This window comes from Opisthocomus hoazin, chromosome 11, assembly GCF_030867145.1.
Source record: "Opisthocomus hoazin isolate bOpiHoa1 chromosome 11, bOpiHoa1.hap1, whole genome shotgun sequence".
In the NCBI taxonomy this organism is placed as follows: Eukaryota; Metazoa; Chordata; class Aves; order Opisthocomiformes; family Opisthocomidae; genus Opisthocomus; species Opisthocomus hoazin.
Genome location: NC_134424.1, coordinates 14379571 through 14398413, shown reverse-complemented (window position 1 = coordinate 14398413; position 18843 = coordinate 14379571). Strand labels below are relative to the sequence as shown.

Here is an 18843-nt window from a genome sequence, read left to right as displayed (position 1 = left end):
GCAGTTTTATCATGTTAAAGTACTGTACAATGCTGCTGTCTGCCAGTAAACTGCCCTGTACACACACACACACACTTCATTCCAGAGGTGGCTGCAATACAGCTTTAGTGTCTGGGCACTCAGAGATATAAATCTCATTTGCAGTCATTAGTGCTATTCTGTGTAACTGTAATAACAGTGGTAAAACCCTGTCAGTGCTAAAACTTTGTAAAGCATACAGATACAAGATGCTCAAATGTAAGATCCTCTACAGACAGAGTGTCTCATTAAGGGACTCCAGGATCAATACTGTGCCATAACTCTGTTCATGCAGTTCAACAACTCCACTCATGCAACTGAGTGTGTTTTGCCAGTGGGTTACTTGCTAACTTAATCCACTCACAGAGGTGATAAAGGCAAAGTTGCATCCTCTTCAAGTCCTTTTATATCTGGTTTAATAAGAACACTTCGCACTAGGGGAAAAAAAAAAAAAAAGAGAACATTAGAAGAAAATGAAGCTATATTCAGCAGGCTCCCCAGCAAAGTGGTCACAGCATCAAGCATGTCAGAGTTCAAGGAGCATCTAGACGACACTCATAGTCACATGGTTTAGTGTTCAGAAGTCCTGCGAGGAGCAGAGACTTGGACTCAACAATCCTTAAGGGTCCCCCCCAGTTTGAGATATTCTACGATTCTATGATTCTAATAATATATGGCAATTTTTTTTAATATAATTATAGCGAGATACTACACTTATATACATAAGTATCCTACTGATGACATTATGAAGTTAGTCCCACATTAAATTGTGTGTTTTTTTAATGTGCATTTTTTAAAAGATCAACCATCCACCAAAATACTGACAAAATTTGGCCCATTTTCAGATTTCAGATACTGTAAGTGTTAATAAAAAAGACATCAATACATGATTTCAAGGAAATACATTTTCAAAATTTCAGTTTATGAATCTTTTTAAAAAAGTTTAAAAATCAAAGTGAGTTGTATCAGTCATATCTGAAAACAGCTAATTATCTTTGCAGATCTTTACTGCGAACTTCCTCATGCATAGAAAGTAGCATCAGAAAACTCATGGATGTGCTTGTGGATGAACAGCTTAAAAAAAAGCTGTTGTTCCTTAAGGGGAAAAAAAAAAAAAAGAATGACTAGTACATAAAAAGTTTCTACTTTCTCTAGTAGAAAACACCAATACATTCTTGCACCAAATTAACCAAACATATTGAAGACTTCATGAAATAAGGTCACAGCAATCAACTTCTTTCTCATGAAGTCTACAGCTGCCATTTCTCTCCTTGAACTATACCTCTGTCTGGTTAACCTTTTAGTAGTCCAAAAAAAAAAAAAAAATCCAGTTTTGTCTTAAAAATTACGTTCAATGCACATTTGGTGAGGCAGAAAAAGAAAAACCAGTGCTTAATTACAAAGATAATGTCTGGCTGAAAGAACAACCTAGAAAAATTATTTGCAGTGGGAGAACATGGAACGGCTTATTTTTTATATATATATACACACACATGTACACACACATGTTAATATTTTAATATTAGTACTGTGTAGTTTCTGGTACTTACCCACACATCTTCTCATGCTCATCTCATAATCCCTTGTTACCTCCCCTAAAAGCTTTTCCACTAACAGCTCTCTATCTTTGCCTTCCATATACGACTGTGGCACCAATGCAAGGATGGACATTAACCACTGCTGCTGAATGGGAACCACCGGATTACTTTGCACGCATTTCTTCATAAAGAGATAGTTTGTCTGAAAGGACAATATTGTCAGATGTCTGTTAACTAGTTATGTAAATATTTTTGCATTAGGCTTGACAATGAAGTCTCTTTATTCACCATAGTTGGTAAAATGGTCTCCCTATATCAATGCTTAAATACAAAACATTTAGTACGGCATTTTCCTTGGTTCTCTGCTGAATTTTATGACTGACTATAAAACAGTTCAAGGTTCATGTTCTTGCTCTTTGGAAAACCATTTATATGTCAAAAAGTATGGACAAATAGGGTTGTTTTTTTTCCCAAAGAAATAGGTATTTATGCTTTTGAGTGATATGCTTGTTATAAAAAAAAATGGGACCTGAATCTCTAGTGTTCAGAATCAGTTTACTTAACATCAGCTAGGAAAAACAGATGTTCCCTGAAACTACTTAAAATAAATATTTTAATGCTAATTTGAGTTTAAAGTGGCTCCCAGAGATAAAGTCTTCTTTTAAAAACTATACACAAATTCCAGGATTTGTACATATTCTTCAAATCAGGTGAACAATGTCAAAGAGTACTTCTAGTACAAGCTAAAATACAGTCTATGACCTAAACTGAAAAAATCCTGAAGCCTGTTAGCATTTTTTCCTAAGTAATGATCTTTAACTAAGGTCTAGATCAAAACTTAAATTATTGATGGACATACTTCATGTAAGAAAAAATACTTTCCTTCTACTGGACCACAAGCAAAGATTCTTATTTTGCTTCCTATTCCATTTTTCCCCAACAAGACTACTGAGAAAGCTTTTCCTGTTTAACCACCATTAATTCCACATCACATACTTAATCCCTCTGAACAGAGACCATTCACTCTTCTACGCTAAAAAAGCAGAAGAATTTAACTCACTCTTCGTTGTTCTTGCTCACTGTTCATCTGTATAAAAAGGAACAGAAAATTCTAATAGATTAAGAACATATAAATACAACAAACAAAAAAATCTGAAATATACAGTTGAACAAGTATTATTCCTAGATTAATTCTTTATTCTGTGGATACACAGGTGTCAATTTCAATAGGATTACTTGAGCATATAAATACATTTGTGAATTACTAAGGATTGAGATAAGTATCTTTAAGTAAATACTAAGAAGCAAGAGGCATAAATGGCCCAATAACAAAGAACAAAACAGGCCACAATTAAAGTATTAAAAAAATACTTCCTCACAGTGGAAGGCAGTTCTGGGATAGGGGGTACAGGAGCTCTGTGATATTTTTCTTCCATGGACATGTGATAGGCTTTCAAAGCTCGATCAATTCTAAAGTAAAACACAGAGTCAGAAGTGCAGAAAAGCTACAAATAATATATTAAAAAGAATACTATCATTTTAATTGATGCAACCTGTTTTTTCACATTTACCAACTCTTAGATCACAAAAAGGTAAGGCTACCTTTGCATACTCTGTCTTCTCTTAACTAAAGAGCCACATTTATCTTAACCACAATCACAATATATACATGCCTTGATTCACCTCATCCAATTGCCCAATGCTCCTGTTAGGTTTATATCTTACTTCTACTTGATCAACTACAACAGACCTTGTTCAACTGTATAATGGGGAAAAAAAAAAAAAAAAGAAAAAAGGTGCAGAACAAGACTCCTAAAGCTGTTTACTTTAATACCAGTTCTTTTTCACTGCCTGTAGTTATAAATTGCTACATAACTACCAGAAAAATTTAAATGGTTAATGTCGGCATGACCTGCTGACCTTATGCGTTAAAACATTTCAGTCCATCCTTTCGGGATACACTCTGTACACATCTTGCAGAGTGTTTCAGCCTTATCCCAGCATGACTCCGCTAAAAACTCCCAAGTGGAAGCCAGACTAACAGTTTCAAGTATACATGCAAATCATTACTTCATGGGACCTTACTTAAAAGACAGTTCACTCTGTACAAAAATGTACCTGCATCAATGTTCCAGCAGAATACTGCTGTTTGTCAAATGGCTAGTCAGCAGTCACCTTACTCCACAGTAAGTTATTACTACAACATAGTCAACGTTTTCAGCATACTGAACACCTGCATTCTAAAAACTGCACTCTGCTACTGCAAGTATCATTGAAAGGTCAGGATTTACTTTCCAAGAGCTAAAGTTAAAAGACTTCTTGTTTGTCAGATTTGTATGATAACAGCCTTTAAAGTATAAAAAGAAAAGAAACATCTTTCTCTACTCCTAACTTCCATACAGATTAACTGCTTGCTATAACTGATTGTTGCTACCATTATTTAAAAAAAAAAAAAAAAAAGAAAAAAAAAAGAGATAAAAACAGGCAACACCCCCCCCTTCTCTTTGGCACAAATCACATTCCCTTCTGTGATCAATTCTTCTCAGACTTTGATCCTGCAACTCAGATTTACACCACTGCCAAGCTCCAATGAAGCCAACAATTTGGGACACTTACAAGTATCTTTCAAGAAAAAAAAACGTGTCATACCAGGCCACTTTAAAATTAAGCCACTGAAGTGGAACATCAATTGCATATGAATTAGTTAAGTAACTGGTTACCATCACCAAATCTTGTCACAGCAAATGGAATCACTAAAAACCCACACCAACAAAAATAAAATTCTTGATATCAGGGACAATATTCAAAATAGGTTAAATTAAGACTTTACATAGGTCTTTAATTTCGACTTCTTCCTCTGAAGGCCAAAACAATTTTTTTCTGTGCTTTTTGATCCTATCAAATACATTAGAATACCTTACCTTTTTAATCTTTTACACAAAAATGCAAGTTGCTATATATTTCATAATCCTAATATAAACTATGCAACCTTAGCCCACATAATCCTCTCATATTTATGCCAAGATTGTCAACATGTCTAGAGATTCTTCCATAAGTTCCTGAAAACAATCTAGGTATTTCAGGAATAAATTTCTATCAAAATAACAACAACAAAAAAAAGAACCTAATTTTCTATTAGACCTAAAACAACTACATGAAAGCAGCCTCCTCCTATTGTCTTTCCTCCTTTTCAAATGAAAACATTGAAAGACAATTTCATGTGAATTTACCAATCGTCTTGGCAGCTATGCTCCTCTGGCAGTGACACAGATCAGTAAGCTCAGCAGCAAATGCATTAAGATAGTGAGTGACAAAGAAGCCCGTTAGAGGCAGACCCACGTTTGGATCATTCACACAAAAGCAAGTAATCCAGACTTTGATTCTCTTTTAAAAGAGCTTTAATAAAGAGAAAGGATTTTTTCGGTCTATCATAATCAATATTCAAACTGTGAAGGTCACTTTCTCCTCACAATTCACCCCAACAAACATACCTCAAGGAGATTTTGGGTGCTGTAAAAGAAAAAACATCAGAGATTCCACCAAATGTTGTATAATTAATGATTTTAGATGGAAAGTGTTCAGCACTGCAACAGTAACAACAAAAACTTCTAAAATTAACAAACACCATTATTATTTCTCAGATGTCAAATGTGCAATGTTTCTTTCATTTGAATTTCAACATTTATTGAATTACATGAAACTCACAGTAACTGATTAAGCATCTTTTGCTGTTCGGTGCATCTTCGGTATGTCAGTAGTTTTTTCTGTAATGGTGACATATCAGATGTGACTGACGAAGGTAAAACAGCGGGAAGAAATGAAGTTCTCAAAGTCTTTTTATCGGAAGGTGCTCCATCTGAGTGTGCCATCTAAAACCATAACACAACCAAGATTCTAGAATACAATTAATCCTGTCCAGAAAGCTGTTTATCAGATGCATGTATTAAGTTGAACCTATGTTAAGACGTAAAATGAGGTAGCCTCAGGCATTTCCACAATTTAGGTATGAAAGTCTGGCTTTCAGAAAACACAGAAATACTGTATACACTAAAATGGCAAAGTTCAATGGGAAGTATATACATACAAAGTCTACAATAACAAAAAATGATGGTACAGTTCTATTAACTCAAGATTAGCACATCGCATAAAAGCAAATTTCTATTACAAGTCTCTAAGTGCTAATCTACCGGCTCTCCACAGCCCAGCAGACACCAGAAAAGCAGCCTATTAAACCCTCTGGCAGACTGCACCAGGCTGGCCCTGTTCTAGGCAGATTCCCTGTTCTGATGGGGCCTGAGACAGCGTGACTGCTCCTGTGGCTTCAGTAGGTGACTACCAACTCCTTTCTTGTCTGGTCGCTTAAAAAAAGTTACTGGCTCATTAAGTTCACCCATGTTAGATAATGTGGAACAAATTCAGACAAGGGTGGCCTCTAAGGTATTACTATAAAGATAAAGCTGCAGCAAATTTTCAAATATGAGATCGTAGAATTCTAGTGAAGTAAAGGGTAGTCTTTAAAGGAAAAGAAACAAAATCATAATGACATCAACATAAACTTACAGTTTCACTACAATGTCAAACAAATGGGAGCAAATTATGAGAAAGTTATTCTTTAGACACTGTACCACTGTTAGAGACAGAAAAACTGCAGCAAGTTATCAAGAAAGCATTTATACAAAACCAGCCCCCTATTCTTCTTTTCATGTTTCTCAAGGAAAAAAATAATTAAGCTTGTTTTCTATGTGCAAAGCAGTTATTAAAAGCTCTGTTCCATGCATGGAAACGTTAAGGAACAGCACGATCCTCTCATTAAAAGCAGTGTAAAAGACTGAAGACTATTCAGAAATAACTTTGTGATGCTCAGTGTCTCGGGGTGAACTTAGCAGGCTGCTTGAGAACTCTGTCTTGCATATAAACATATATTCCATCAACAGACCCTAGCGACAGCGCTTTATGTATTTACCTAAGGCAGAGCAGGGCACAATTTTGTTTCAACCGCCTGTCTGGACGTGTTTATCTGAGCTAGCAGAACAAGTGCCTCTGTAAGTACCAAGCAGGTGCTCAACAGTATACGCTGTTTTACAGCTCTTTTACACTGCAGCAACTCTGGGCTCTCTAGATAATATTCACTTACAGTATGCCAAGGTGTGCATCTTCAGAAGCAAGGCTAAGCTGAGCAAAGACTAAACTGAGATTACCAAGACAAAAGAGGCAAGCAAGCTGTTCACACGACAGAGGGAATGTGGCTAAACCCTGGCTTGTGGATGCAGATTGCCAATGCAAAGCAGGATTGTAATTTGGTGGGGTGGATATGGGACCCAGGAGAGGCAGACGGGAGTTTTGGTTGCGACACCACGGTTGTGGGTAGTTGGGCTGTGCAACAGGAAAGTGGAGACAGGTATGGGTTTGACACAGGAATCCCAGTTTGGGGGCAGGATGAAAATGTGGAGCAGATAATTGGGTAACCATGGTTAAAGATACTTGGCAACCAAAGTTTGATAATCGCCTCATATAAAGACAGAAAAATAGAAAAAAAAAAAAGAATGAAAAGAAAGAAAAACACCCTGTTGTGTGACTGGGGTCAGGTACACTAAAAGACTATCTTTCAATAGCAGCTTAAGTCTTGCTTGTGACTGAGTATGGCGATCCCAAAAGATTCATGGTAGGGTTCCCCTGGAAACACAATACACAAACTCACAACAGCATTTCAACAGGTTCTCACAGGGGAACAGACAACAAAAGCTACTCCCTAAATCACTGGTATGTCCTAGAAACAAATTAAAAAGGGTTGTGGTGGAGTCATCAAAAGAAATTGCAGCCTCGGCAAGTTTGCCAACGACACCGAGCTGCATGGTGCAGTCAACACACTGGAGGGCCGGGATGCCATCCAGAGGGACCTGGGCAGGCTTTAGGGGTGGGCCTGTGTGAACCTCATGAGGTTCAGCAAGGCCAAGTGCAAGGTCCTGCACATGGGTCGGAGCAATCCCAAGCACAAAGACAGGTTGGCTGGAGAAGGGATTGAGGAGAAGGACTTGGAGGTGCTGGTGGTTGACGAGAAGCTCAACATGAGCCAGCAATGTATGCTCACAGCCCAAGAGGCCAGCCATACCCTAGCTGCACCAAAATCAGCGTGGCCAGCAGGCTGAGGTAGGGATTCTGCCCCTCTGCCCTGCTCTGGTGAGAGCCCACCTAGAGTCCTGCATTCAGCTCTGGAGCCTTCAGCACAGGAGAGACATGGACCTGTTGGAGCAGGTCCAGAGCAGGGCCACAAAAATGATCAGAGGGCTGGAACTCCTCTCCTCTGAGGAAAGGCTGAGAGAGTTGCACTGTTCAGCCTGGAGAACACAAGGCTTTGGGAAGACCTTAGAGAAGCCTTCCAGTACCTGAAGGGGCCTACGAGAAAGCCGGAGAGTGACTTTTTACACGGGCCCGTAGTGACAGTGATGAAAGGTTAAAACCAAAACCAAAGAAGTACTTTACAAAACAAGGCTTTAAGAAAGCATAAGAGGCAGAACTGCGCAATTCAACCATGCAAAAAGATAACAGAGCCCAGCGAAACAAAGAGATAAAGGAACAAAAGGACCTTGAATTGGGAACAAGGAATCCTCCCCTGATCAGGTACTCGGAGATACTACAAAATTGACCAGATTGTGTCTTTTAGATGAACTTAGCTCATTATAACATGAAAACCACATGTCCAGTGGTTTATAAACCCATCCCCGAGCAAAGACCCCCTAACCACTGAGCATGCTCCGTACATTTTAAATGTACCTTTAAATGAAGATGAGACATGTAAGGACCAATGGGGAAAGACAGTGCTTAAGCATAACTGTAAAAGTATTAATAACTGTTACGCGAAATGTATAAATGTTCACCGTGTGTTAGCCAACGTGTGCCAGCTTTGTGGAATTGCCACCTAGCGCCCATCTCTATGCAGACATCAAATAAACAGCTATCTTCGCTCTGTGAGATTGGCTTATTGCACACTGGGTGAATGAACCCATTTTGTGGGACAACAATAGGTCAAGGCGTAATGGCTTTAGACTGAAAGAGGGTAAATTTAGATTAGATATAAGGAAGGAATTCTTTACTGTGAGAGTGGTGAGGCCCCGGCACAGGTTGCCCAGAGAAGCTGTGGGTGCCCCCTCCCTGGCAGTGTTCAAGGCCAGGCTCGACGGGCTCTGAGCAACCTGGTCTGGTGTCAGGTGTACCTACCGCCTACCCCAGGGAACCAGATGATCTGCAGGGTCCCTTGCAACCCCAAACCACTCTACAATTCTATGAAATAAAGCTGAGCTCAAGAGAGCCGAGAGGGTGTTGCGCTTTCCTGGCGCTCCCCCAGCCCCGCAGGGCCCGCGGACACAGCCCTGCCGGTGCGGGGCCGAGAGCAGCACCGAGCCCCGCGCCCGCCCCAGCCCCACGGAGGGCCGCCCCGCCGCCCTCACCTCTCCCGCGGTCGCGGAGGCCGCCGGGCAGGACGGCTCCACGGGGGCGGCTGGGGACAACAACGCAGTTACCACGGAGCCGAGGGCGGGCGGCGCGGCGGCTGCCGGCGGAAGGGGGGAGGCCCGGGCAGCGGGGCGCGGCGGAGCGGAGCTCCCGGGCGGCTCTCCGCGGACGGGCTTGTCCCCCCCCCGCGCCCCCGGCGCCATTTCAGGCGCCACAGACAGACCGCGCTGCCAAGGCCACCTCAGCCGCGCGCGCGGGCGTGAACCCGGGCCCTCCTCAGCCCCGCACAGAGCCGCCACCGTCACGGGCAGGCGGCGGCCGCGTCCCCTCCGCCCCCAGCGCCGGCTGCTCCCCTCAGCCCGGCGGCGCGCGGCCCCCCGGCGGCGCGCGGCTCTGCCCGGACCCCTGCGGCCAACAGCGAGGGGCACCCGCCCACAGCCGCGCGCTCGCTCAGCGCCCGCTGGCTCGCAGGTGTTCGTTGCGCTTTGCACGCTACCAGACTACTGATACACCCCTCTGATTATTAAAAAAAAAAAGCACCACAGACTTGCAAAAATCTTACCTCCGATTTCCTAGTCTGCCACGGGGCTCAACAGAGCCTGAGCAAGCCGGCAAGGCTCTCCGCTCCAGCGTCCCGCCTGCGCAAAGCAGATAAAACCTCCTTGCTCCAGGTCACAGCACCAACGCGTAAGAAATGACAATACCGTCACGCATCAGAGAGCTGTTGCCACGCTCCTGCACTTCAGAAAACTATAAATGGAAATTTTAAGGCATTCCAGAGATTTACCACCTACTCGCCCACCTTTGACAAAGAGACTTTAAAATCCTAACACCGGATCCGCGTGGGCAGAGCCCCGCGAGCAGACCGCAGGAACAGCTGGGGGGGATTTTTAGATCCGCTCTCGGAAGTCCTGGGCACTTTCACCGCTCGTTTTGGCAGCCCCGGACTATCCAGTTGGGAGTTTTCAACCTCGACATGAAAAGTTTTCTCAGAAACAGAAAACAAACCCAAAACCCTCGACACCACGAGACCCATCCACGAGCAGCCCGCACCCACCCGCGCACCGTGCGGGAGCCCCCGCCCCGCTCGGGCAGCCGCTGGCCGGGCGGACGCCAGAGCCGTCCTGAGGAGACGGGATCCCGCCGCTGAGGGAGCTGCTGAGGGAGCTGCCTGCCCAGGCCGCCTCGCGGACGCCGTGCGGGTGGGCTAATGGCCGGGAGCGCTCGCCAGAGGAGAGGGGAGGAGCGGAGACCCGCGCGAGGCAGCGGCTCCGGGCGCGTCGAGTTGCTCCCGCTGCCCCTCCCGCCGGCGGCTGGTAGCGCCGCCCCGCTGCCGAGCCCGTCGCTTCCGGGCGCGCCTCTCGGAAGCGGGCGAGGCGCAGCGCCGGGTCCATGTGGCGCAGGCTGCGCTCCGCCCTTGGGAGGCTCCGCGGCTGGGCCGCCGCCGGGCCCGGCCGCGCGCCCGCCATGGAGCGGGCCGTGGTGCGGTGCGTGCCGTCCGAGCCCAAGCTGAGCCTGCGGTTCGTCCTCCCTGACGGCAGCGCCAGGCACATGCAGCGGGACCAGGCGGAGCCGCTGGGCCGGGCGCTGGCCCGCATCGCCACCAACGCCGCCAAGGGCCGCGACAAGGCGGCGAAGAAGAGCAAGAAGGCGCGGGCGGAGGGCGGCCCGGCGGGGGACGCGGCGGCGGCGCCGGCCGTGCGGCTCTTCTCCCGCGACGGGGAGGCGGTGGCGGAGGAGGTGCCCAACGCGGCGGCCTGGCAGGACGGGGCCGTGCTGCAGATCGGCGAGGCGCGGTACCGCGTGGAGCGCAACCCGCCGGCGCTGACCGAGCTGCGGCTGCCGCGCTCGCTGCTGGCCGGCTTCCCGGTGTGCCCCAAGGTGAGCGCCGAGTTCGCGGCCCCGCAGCACTGCCTCTTCCGCTGGTTCCGCGAGCGGCGGCCCGCGGCGGGGGAGGAGGAGGAGGAGGAGGCGGCGGCGGGCGGCGGCGGCGGCCCGGCCTGGGTGGAGGCGGCGGCCGGCGGGCGCGTCTTCACGCCGTCCAACGCGCTGGTGGGACTGCGGCTGAAGCTGCGGTGCACGCCGGCGGACGGGGCGCGGCGGTGCGGGCCGCCGCGCGAGGTGGAGAGCAGCGGCCCCGTGGAGGCCGGCCCCGGCGCCTGCACCTTCGACTCCAGGCACCTCTACACCGGGAAGGTCTGCGGGGAGGGCTCCGTCCGCGCCGTCTCCTACAACACCCTGGCCGACTCCTACGCCCAGACCGAGTTCTCCCGCACCGTGCTCTACCCGTACTGCGCCCCGTACGCCTTGGAGCTCGACTACCGGCAGAGCCTCCTCAAGAAGGAGCTGGCGGGCTACAGCGCTGACCTCATCTGCTTGCAAGAGGTGGACAAGTCCGTCTTCACGGACAGCTTGGCTCCAGCCCTAGACGCTTTCGGACTCGAAGGGCTCTTCAGGATTAAAGAGAAGCAGCACGAAGGCCTGGCCACTTTCTACCGCAGGGACAAGTTCTGCCTCCTTAGCCGGCACGACATCGCTTTCAGCGAAGCCCTGCTCTTGGATCCGCTGCACCAGGAGCTGCGTGATAAGCTGGCCAAGTACCCCTTGGTGCAGGAGAAGGTGCTGCAGAGGTCATCTGTGCTGCAGGTACTGTCTCCCCACTGTCCTCTTCCCACTGTCTTCTGGCAGGTGCAGCCAGGTTAGATTTGCCGAGCATCAAAGCGCAGGAGTAGGGAGGCAAAGGGTTAACCATCTGAAATACAGACAGAACAGTGGTACGGTCTCTGTTAGCTAGGGCAATGAATAGAGCAGAAGAGCAACTTAGGAACAAGAGCAAAACATTGAGACTTTACTGAACTGGACATGTGAAATTACCAAAATCTGGCAAAAAAGGCAAAATTACTTTCTTTGTTTTAAGATGAGGGCAGCTGTTGAGATTCTGGGCCAGGTATTGATTCCTGGTTGGTGGTATCGGATGCCAAGTTTTTCACTACTTATTCTCCTATGTCAGAGTATGTATTTCATAGAATTTAAATATTGTAAATCACTTGTAAATGAGATTAAGTTAATCTACCTTGCTTTAATAATGCTACTTTACCAAAGTAACAGTAGGGAGAGAAGCAAGGTTGGGCAGGTCTGTCCACTTGTTGATGCCAGTGGGTCTGCCAGCAGAACTACTGTGTAAGTAGGAGTGTGTAAGATCTAGGTCTGTGTCAGGAATTACAGAAACACTGGTTGGTAGAAGTTTCTTACTCATGGACTGAGTAGTGCTAACAAGCTTTCCTTGGTAACTGAAATCAACTCTGAATTTACGTTCAGTTGAAGAACTATGCAATGCTACAGTTTCCTTGCTAAAACCAGAGACATAGCTCCAATTCCACTGCAGAGGTGGGACAATAGAAAACAAAAGTAGTTAAGAATGGTACAGCATCAGCAACATCTTAGGGAAAAATATGGAATGGATTGAAGGAAAAAATACGGCCAAACCAGACACAGACAAAAGAACATTTATTAAATATCTGGATGTAGTGGTAATATGTTGGCTGATACCCTGACGTTATATAGAAGGTAGACTCAACTTAGGACCTGTACTGTTTATTAGTTATTAGCATCACATTCTTTGAATGGGATTGCCATAAAGGCATAAGCTAACTATTGCATTTTCTAAAAATATGTAACCTCTCTATTTAAGACTTATCAAAGATTGCCTTTTCTCTTGGAGGTTTCAGTTCTTCAGTCTACAACTGACCCTTCCAGGAGGGTTTGTGTAGCCAATACCCACCTCTACTGGCATCCAAAAGGTAATTTTGTCATATTCGTGTGTGTAGCATAATGGGGTCTGTAAAGGTTTTTGTCCTTCCTAGGGAGAATAGATCCTCCCCCCCCCCCCGCCCTTCTTCTGCAGCTATAACCTTTTCTTTTGGAACTGGGGGTTTCCTGCCTTGCTTCTTATCTAGATGAATCTAGCCAGGCTGTTAGGTCTGTTTGTTTTTTTTTCTTAGAGTAAGATTGTTCTAGTCTGCCTGGGAGTCAGTAGAATACAGCTGAAAGCAAGGCAAATCATGTTACACACCATTCACCCAAAGAGCAGACTGTAAAATACAGGTAGCTTTGTGTGTGTTTGTGGCTTCCCAGTCTTGTTGTACCTGAAGGAGTTCTACTGGGGCACTGCCAGAAGGGCAACCAAATTTGGCTACAGAAGCTTTTAGAAGAGATTCTCCTCTTTTAAATTAGTTTTCTTTATGGGTGTTTAAGGTTCAGAGTTCTTGCATGCGCAAGTTTAAATTGAAACACTGCCTGCCTCTCTAAAACTTTCATAGTCACAAACTTCAAAGGCGGCTTTATTTATGAAAACTATTCTAAAATGTAGTGCACGGAAAATTTAAAGTGAGATTACTGTTTCAGAGCTATACATGATATATGCTTAAATGAGCAACTTGGAAAATTCCTCCAGTGCTACTGTGAAGTATTTAAAGTAATACATCTTTGTATTCTTAGGAGGGAACATCCGGCTCATCCAAGTCGCTGTAGCCTTGTCTCACATCAAGCACGTAGCATGTGATTTGTATCCTAGCACACCAGTCATATTCTGTGGAGATTTTAACAGTACACCATCATCTGGAGCATATAGTTTTATTAACAGTGGTGGCATTGCTGAAGATCATGAAGACTGGGTCTCGAACGGTGAAGAAGAAAGGTGCAATATGCCTCTAAGCCATCCTTTCAAACTGCTAAGTGCTTGCGGAGAACCTGCTTACACGAACTATGTTGGTGGGTTTCATGGGTGTCTGGACTACATTTTCATCGACAGAAATGCTCTAGAGGTTGAACAGGTCATTCCATTGCCAAGTCATGAAGAAATAACAGCTCACCAGGCTTTGCCGAGTGTTTCACATCCTTCTGATCATATAGCACTAGTATGTGACTTAAAGTGGAAATAGATCAGCTCTTTCATGGTGCTTTTGGGAGTTTTCAAACAAGAAGTTTAATTTACTGCTGGGAAACTGAGTTTAAACCCTGACTTGTATGCTACTAAAAGTAAAGTCAGAATTATTACTAAAAAGTTCATGTGTTTAATGGTTCTGTGGAGCATTATCACACTGGTCAGAATATTTGCATGACAACTTTCCCCTTTTTATATGCTAATAGGAAAACCAAATATATTTAACATGGGGGGGTTTTGAAAATTGGATTATCGTATACCTTTTGTTATAGGTGTTTTTAAAGGATTAAGAATTATTTTGTTAAAAAAGATACGTGAATTTAATCTGATTTATAAGACAGTGTACAAACAGAACCCTGCTTAATTCAGAACCAAACGCAGAACCTGAAGACACATGGCTTTAGCCGACTCAACCTTATTGCAATTACTGTCATGACAAGACAAATGACAAATTTTTAAAATAAGTTCAGAAATTGTTCACTTACCATTGCTGTGTCCAATTTTTTAGCAAGTGGCATGAACAATGTACTTGTGCCTACTACTTTCTGAAAAGATGTTCTTTAATTATCAGTGAATAGGCTTTCTGTCAACAATCAACCATCTTGAATTTAAGATTATACTTGATTTGGAAGCATTTTGCTTGCCTGCTTAATATGGGCAATGAGGGTAACTTTAGCACTTGGTAAAATTGGACTACATATATAGGTAGCATCTACTTTGAACATCTGTTCCTTCTGTTTATAATCATTGGCAATATAAGAATGTTGCAACATGCCCGTGGTGAAGATGGACAAAACATACGCATACAATATGAATGCTGCAAATGTCAAACTTTATTCATAGATTCAGTACCTTATATACTATTTTTCAAGATTATCTCATCGGAACATGCATTTTTCTAGTGACAGCTACAGATTATACCTGATATTTATGGTGACAACTACTAATTATTTTTGATTTCTAGTTTCTCATTAGTACAGGATATAGCTCATTAGTACAGAACATAACTTTCTCACAGTAGCATCTTTACTCGCCACCTGCATTTCTTGGCAGACCATTCAGTCCCATTTCCTTGTGAATCTTTGCTTCCGTCTTGTTTACTTTGGCTGTGCTTTGCCACAGTCCTTGAGTCTTTCATCAGGGCATCCTTCGATCACTGACTTTGGTCAAGCAAGGCCTACAGGCCCTGCTCTACCGCAGCGAACCCCACAGTTCCCCTTTTTTTCTTTCTTAAAATCGTATCCATCAGTCCCATAAGTATAGACATAGAGCATTGTAATATACAAGGAAAGATTATTAGCAAAACAATAATTGAGCATAAGATAATGAGACCATACTTGATTAAATCTTTTATCCAGCCGGCAATTCCTAAGGAACTCAGCTAGTCGTCAAACCGATCTTCAGATCGCAATTTACGCATATTATTCATCAACTCTTGTAACTTTTTATGAATCGATTGTGAATGATCAGAAAGATTCATACAGCACATACCAGAAAACTCTTCACACCCATGTCCATGTGCTAATAACAAGAAATCTATTGCAGCTCGATTTTGCAAAGTCGCATGGCGAACACTATCTAGGTCGGTTGCCAGATCATACAGAATTTCTGAGGTTTTATTCATTTGTTTGCCTGCCCAGCAGGCCAGGGTGTGTAGAGATTGCAACGCTTGGATTGATGACAACTGTGGAAGAAAAAGAGAACCAGCAATAGACAACACTTTTCCCCACACTACAACATTATCATCACATTTTTCGTTGAGCATTACCGTTGCTCTTTTTTGGTGGCCTGTTTCACTCACTGTTTTACTCACTTGTACTAGATACTGTAAATGTTGTTTACGTGGCATCAAAAAGGTCAATTTTCCAATATAACAAGGGCCTCCAAATGGCAGGGCCGGCACTCCTGGCCATGCCCTATCGCCGCATATCAAAAAATAACTAGGCGGTAAAGCTCGTGGTTTTGTGATGTTATACGGTATATGAGGGGCAGAACCATTGCAGTAAAAATCATCTTGGTACCACTACTTCTGAGGTGAAACTCGCGTCTCGATATCATCCTCGCCTCTAACAGTGCTGGTACTAAAATACCAACAGCCACCAGCTTGGTCTGAGCCCAGAAGTTCTAATTCTTGGGGAGGCAACATTGTTTTATTCAAATTTTTTATTAACAGGGCCATTGCTGTAGACTCATAAGTCCACGAGTTCTGTTGAGCTGCTTGCCAAATAATTGACTCATTTAACAATGGTCCCAGATGGGTCTAATTGCCAAATTCAGATATATTTATATACGGGATACCAATCAAGCAAGTTTTAAAAGGATTCCCAACTTGTCGTAGTGACAGACAAAAATCTGTGACTCCAGCCTTATGTGCCCAAGTCACCCACATGTTAGGTGAATTCTGAGAAAGGGCCATATCCACGGTTACTGTATCACCATTCAGAGGGCAAACAGTTAACAGCAGAATTATCCATCTCCTCCACTGTCTGAACTGTGTACTTCATCTTTCCATGGTCTGATCCATTTCGCTGGTAACCATCTTGTACCGGTTTCTGTTAAAATACAAGCATAACCCCTTCCCCAGGTCAATAATCTTACCGGACCTTTCCAATTATTATTTTTCACATCATACCATTGCACAGGTGGTTTTTCCTCAAAAGTTGATTTCTTTAATTCTCCTAAATGCTTTATTCCTGGAGGTAAAGAGTCATTTTCTCGAATGTTTAGCCAATTCAGCACATATAATGCTTTCATCAATTGTGTTTCTGGGGGTAGAGCATACTCATTCTGTTTTTCTAACTGTGATTTTAATGTGTGGTGAGCTCGTTCAATAATAGCTTGACCTGTGGAATTTCCCGGGACACCTGTAACATGGAGTACCCCCCACTGATTTAAAAAATGAGTTGTGGATTGAGCAATATAACCAGAACCATTATCTGTTTTAATTTTATGGGAGACTTCTAAAACAGCAAAACGTTGCAGCTAATGTCTACGTACACAAGAAGCAGAGGTGGATGTTAAGGCTGTGGCCCACATCATATGAGAAAAGGTATCAGTAGTAACATGAACCTGTTGAACATTTCGAAATTGAGGAATTTGAGTAACATCAGTTTGCCAGCATTCTAGTGGGCCAAGACCTCGAGGATTGATGCCGTCATCAATAGCAACTCGTGCTTGTGAACAAGATGGACAAGCAGTGATAATATTTTTTGCCTGGCTTTTTGAGAGACTAAATTGCCTGCTCAAGGCTTTAGCAGATTGGTGAAAAAATTCATGCGAGGCAAGTGCCTGCCGAAATAGATCTGGAACAATAACAGGTGCAGCAACTAGGCCATCAATAAGATGATTTCCTTCAGCCAAACCCCAAGGAATTGGCGTATGACTGCGAATATGTGTAATGAAATAGGGTTCTTGCTGAGTATTAAGGAGATGCCATAGCTGAACAAGTAACTTCCATAATTGAGGATTTGATACCTCCTTTAAGAAAGCTCACTTTAGGTGTTTTACGACGCCGACCACATATACCGAGTCACATATAAGATTTAGAGGCTCTATAGCAAATTGCCGAAAGACAGAAACTACTGCCAATAGCTCCAAAATTTGAGCAGAGCCATCAGCTAAAAATATTTGTCGCTGCCAATCACCATTTTCAAACCACACAAATCTTGCTTTGCCAGTTCGGACACTAGCATCAGTAAAGATTGTTTTACCCTGCAGAGGTTGAGATCGCAACATCAATTCTTTTTCAAAAGATAAATTGGTGGCAAACAATCGATGTGCTGGGTAATGATTGCTGATTTTACCACTGTATCCTAAAATAGTTAAAGCAAAATCTACACGATGTTGTAACAGTTTAACAAGTTGGTTTTCGGTATAGGGTAAATACATAGTATCACAAGTGGTCCCTGCGATTTCCCACAACCGGTTCCGCATCTTAGAGATACATAGCGCTATACCTTTTGAACGCGTCGCTATTGTTTTTGAACAATGACTCGGGGGAAAATACCATTCTAAGATGATAAGAGGATCTGAACGTTGTGAGTCCCACTGAAATATAATTGCAGCTAAATACCTGTTGGAATTCATGATAGCCAAGTTGAAAGGTAAATCAAAAACTCTCCGCCCTGTGAAGGCGTTAGAAAGTTTTGTTTCAATAGTCTTTAAAGTTGTTCTATGCATAGGAGTGAGCTTACGAGTTGCATCAGCCCCTCCACCGCCTCACAGTAGCTGTAAAAAAGGGGATAAATCTTCATTTGAAATACCACAATACGGGCGAAGCCACTGTAGGTCTCTTACCAAATGCTGTACATCATGTAAAGTCACTACATTTGTAGTAAGACGTAACTTTTGGGGTTGGACAATAGAATCAGTGATAGAGAGCCCCAGATATTTATAAACAGGTGCTGTTTGTATTTTTTCCGGAGCAACAACAAGTCCTGCTGTAGCTAATTGTTGAGATAGGTAATTAATTGTATCTCTGAACACAAACGACTCACTGGCTACTAAAATGTCATTCATATAATGGTAAATAATCCATTCTGGATGAGCTTGTCGAACGGGTGTTAAAGCCCACGCCACATAATACTGACAGATCGTAGGCGAATTTTTCATACGTTGAGGTAAAACAGTCCATTGGTAGCGTTTGTACGGTTCTTGTTTATTCAGTGAGGGCACACTGAAAGCGAATTTTGCTCGATCTTGAGGATGTAAAGGGATAGTGAAAAAACAATCTTTTAGATCAATGATAATAATTTCCCAGTTTTCCGGTAACATAGTGGGGGTTGGCATTCCGGGTTGTAGCGCACCCATGCTTTCCATTACAACATTAATTGCGCGCAAATCATGTAATAAACGCCATTTCCCCGACTTCTTTGGGATCACAAAAACAGGGGTATT

The 18843-nt window shown here is 43.8% G+C and overlaps 2 protein-coding genes across 6 annotated transcripts in view; one reads left to right on the top strand and one right to left on the bottom strand.

Annotated features, from left to right (window-relative positions):
- Positions 1–10284, bottom strand: part of DNAH12 (dynein axonemal heavy chain 12) — a 73199-nt gene extending 62915 nt beyond the window's left edge. For 3 of the 5 annotated variants that reach the window (XM_075433092.1, XM_075433095.1, XM_075433096.1), the window contains exons 1-7: positions 10063–10284; positions 9568–9643; positions 5262–5425; positions 2936–3026; positions 2617–2643; positions 1569–1758; positions 383–452 (exon numbers count right to left, since the gene is read on the bottom strand). In XM_075433092.1, coding sequence (XP_075289207.1) covers positions 383–452; positions 1569–1758; positions 2617–2643; positions 2936–3026; positions 5262–5425 — 542 coding nt within the window. In that variant the 5' untranslated portion in view covers positions 9568–9643; positions 10063–10284. Of the gene's footprint in view, positions 1–382; positions 453–1568; positions 1759–2616; positions 2644–2935; positions 3027–5261; positions 5451–9567; positions 9644–10062 lie in introns of all 5 variants that reach the window. The other 2 variants (XM_075433093.1, XM_075433094.1) reach the window with 2 other exon arrangements.
- A 113-nt stretch (positions 10285–10397) lies between these two features.
- On the top strand, positions 10398–18276 carry PDE12 (phosphodiesterase 12). Its single transcript, XM_009938675.2, has 3 exons — positions 10398–11651; positions 12727–12805; positions 13503–18276. Exons 1-3 carry the CDS (start codon positions 10398–10400, stop codon positions 13943–13945), a joined length of 1776 nt encoding a protein of 591 aa, XP_009936977.2. The 3' UTR covers positions 13946–18276.
- Positions 18277–18843: the final 567 nt, after the last annotated feature.

Coding starts and splice junctions, on each gene's coding strand:
- PDE12 (XM_009938675.2), top strand. CDS start 10,398: ATGTGGCGCAGGCTGCGCTCCGCCCTTGGGAGGCTCCGCGGCTGGGCC. Junction 11,652..12,726: donor AGAGGTCATCTGTGCTGCAG/GTACTGTCTCCC, acceptor TTTCTCTTGGAG/GTTTCAGTTCTTCAGTCTAC. Junction 12,806..13,502: donor CCTCTACTGGCATCCAAAAG/GTAATTTTGTCA, acceptor TTGTATTCTTAG/GAGGGAACATCCGGCTCATC.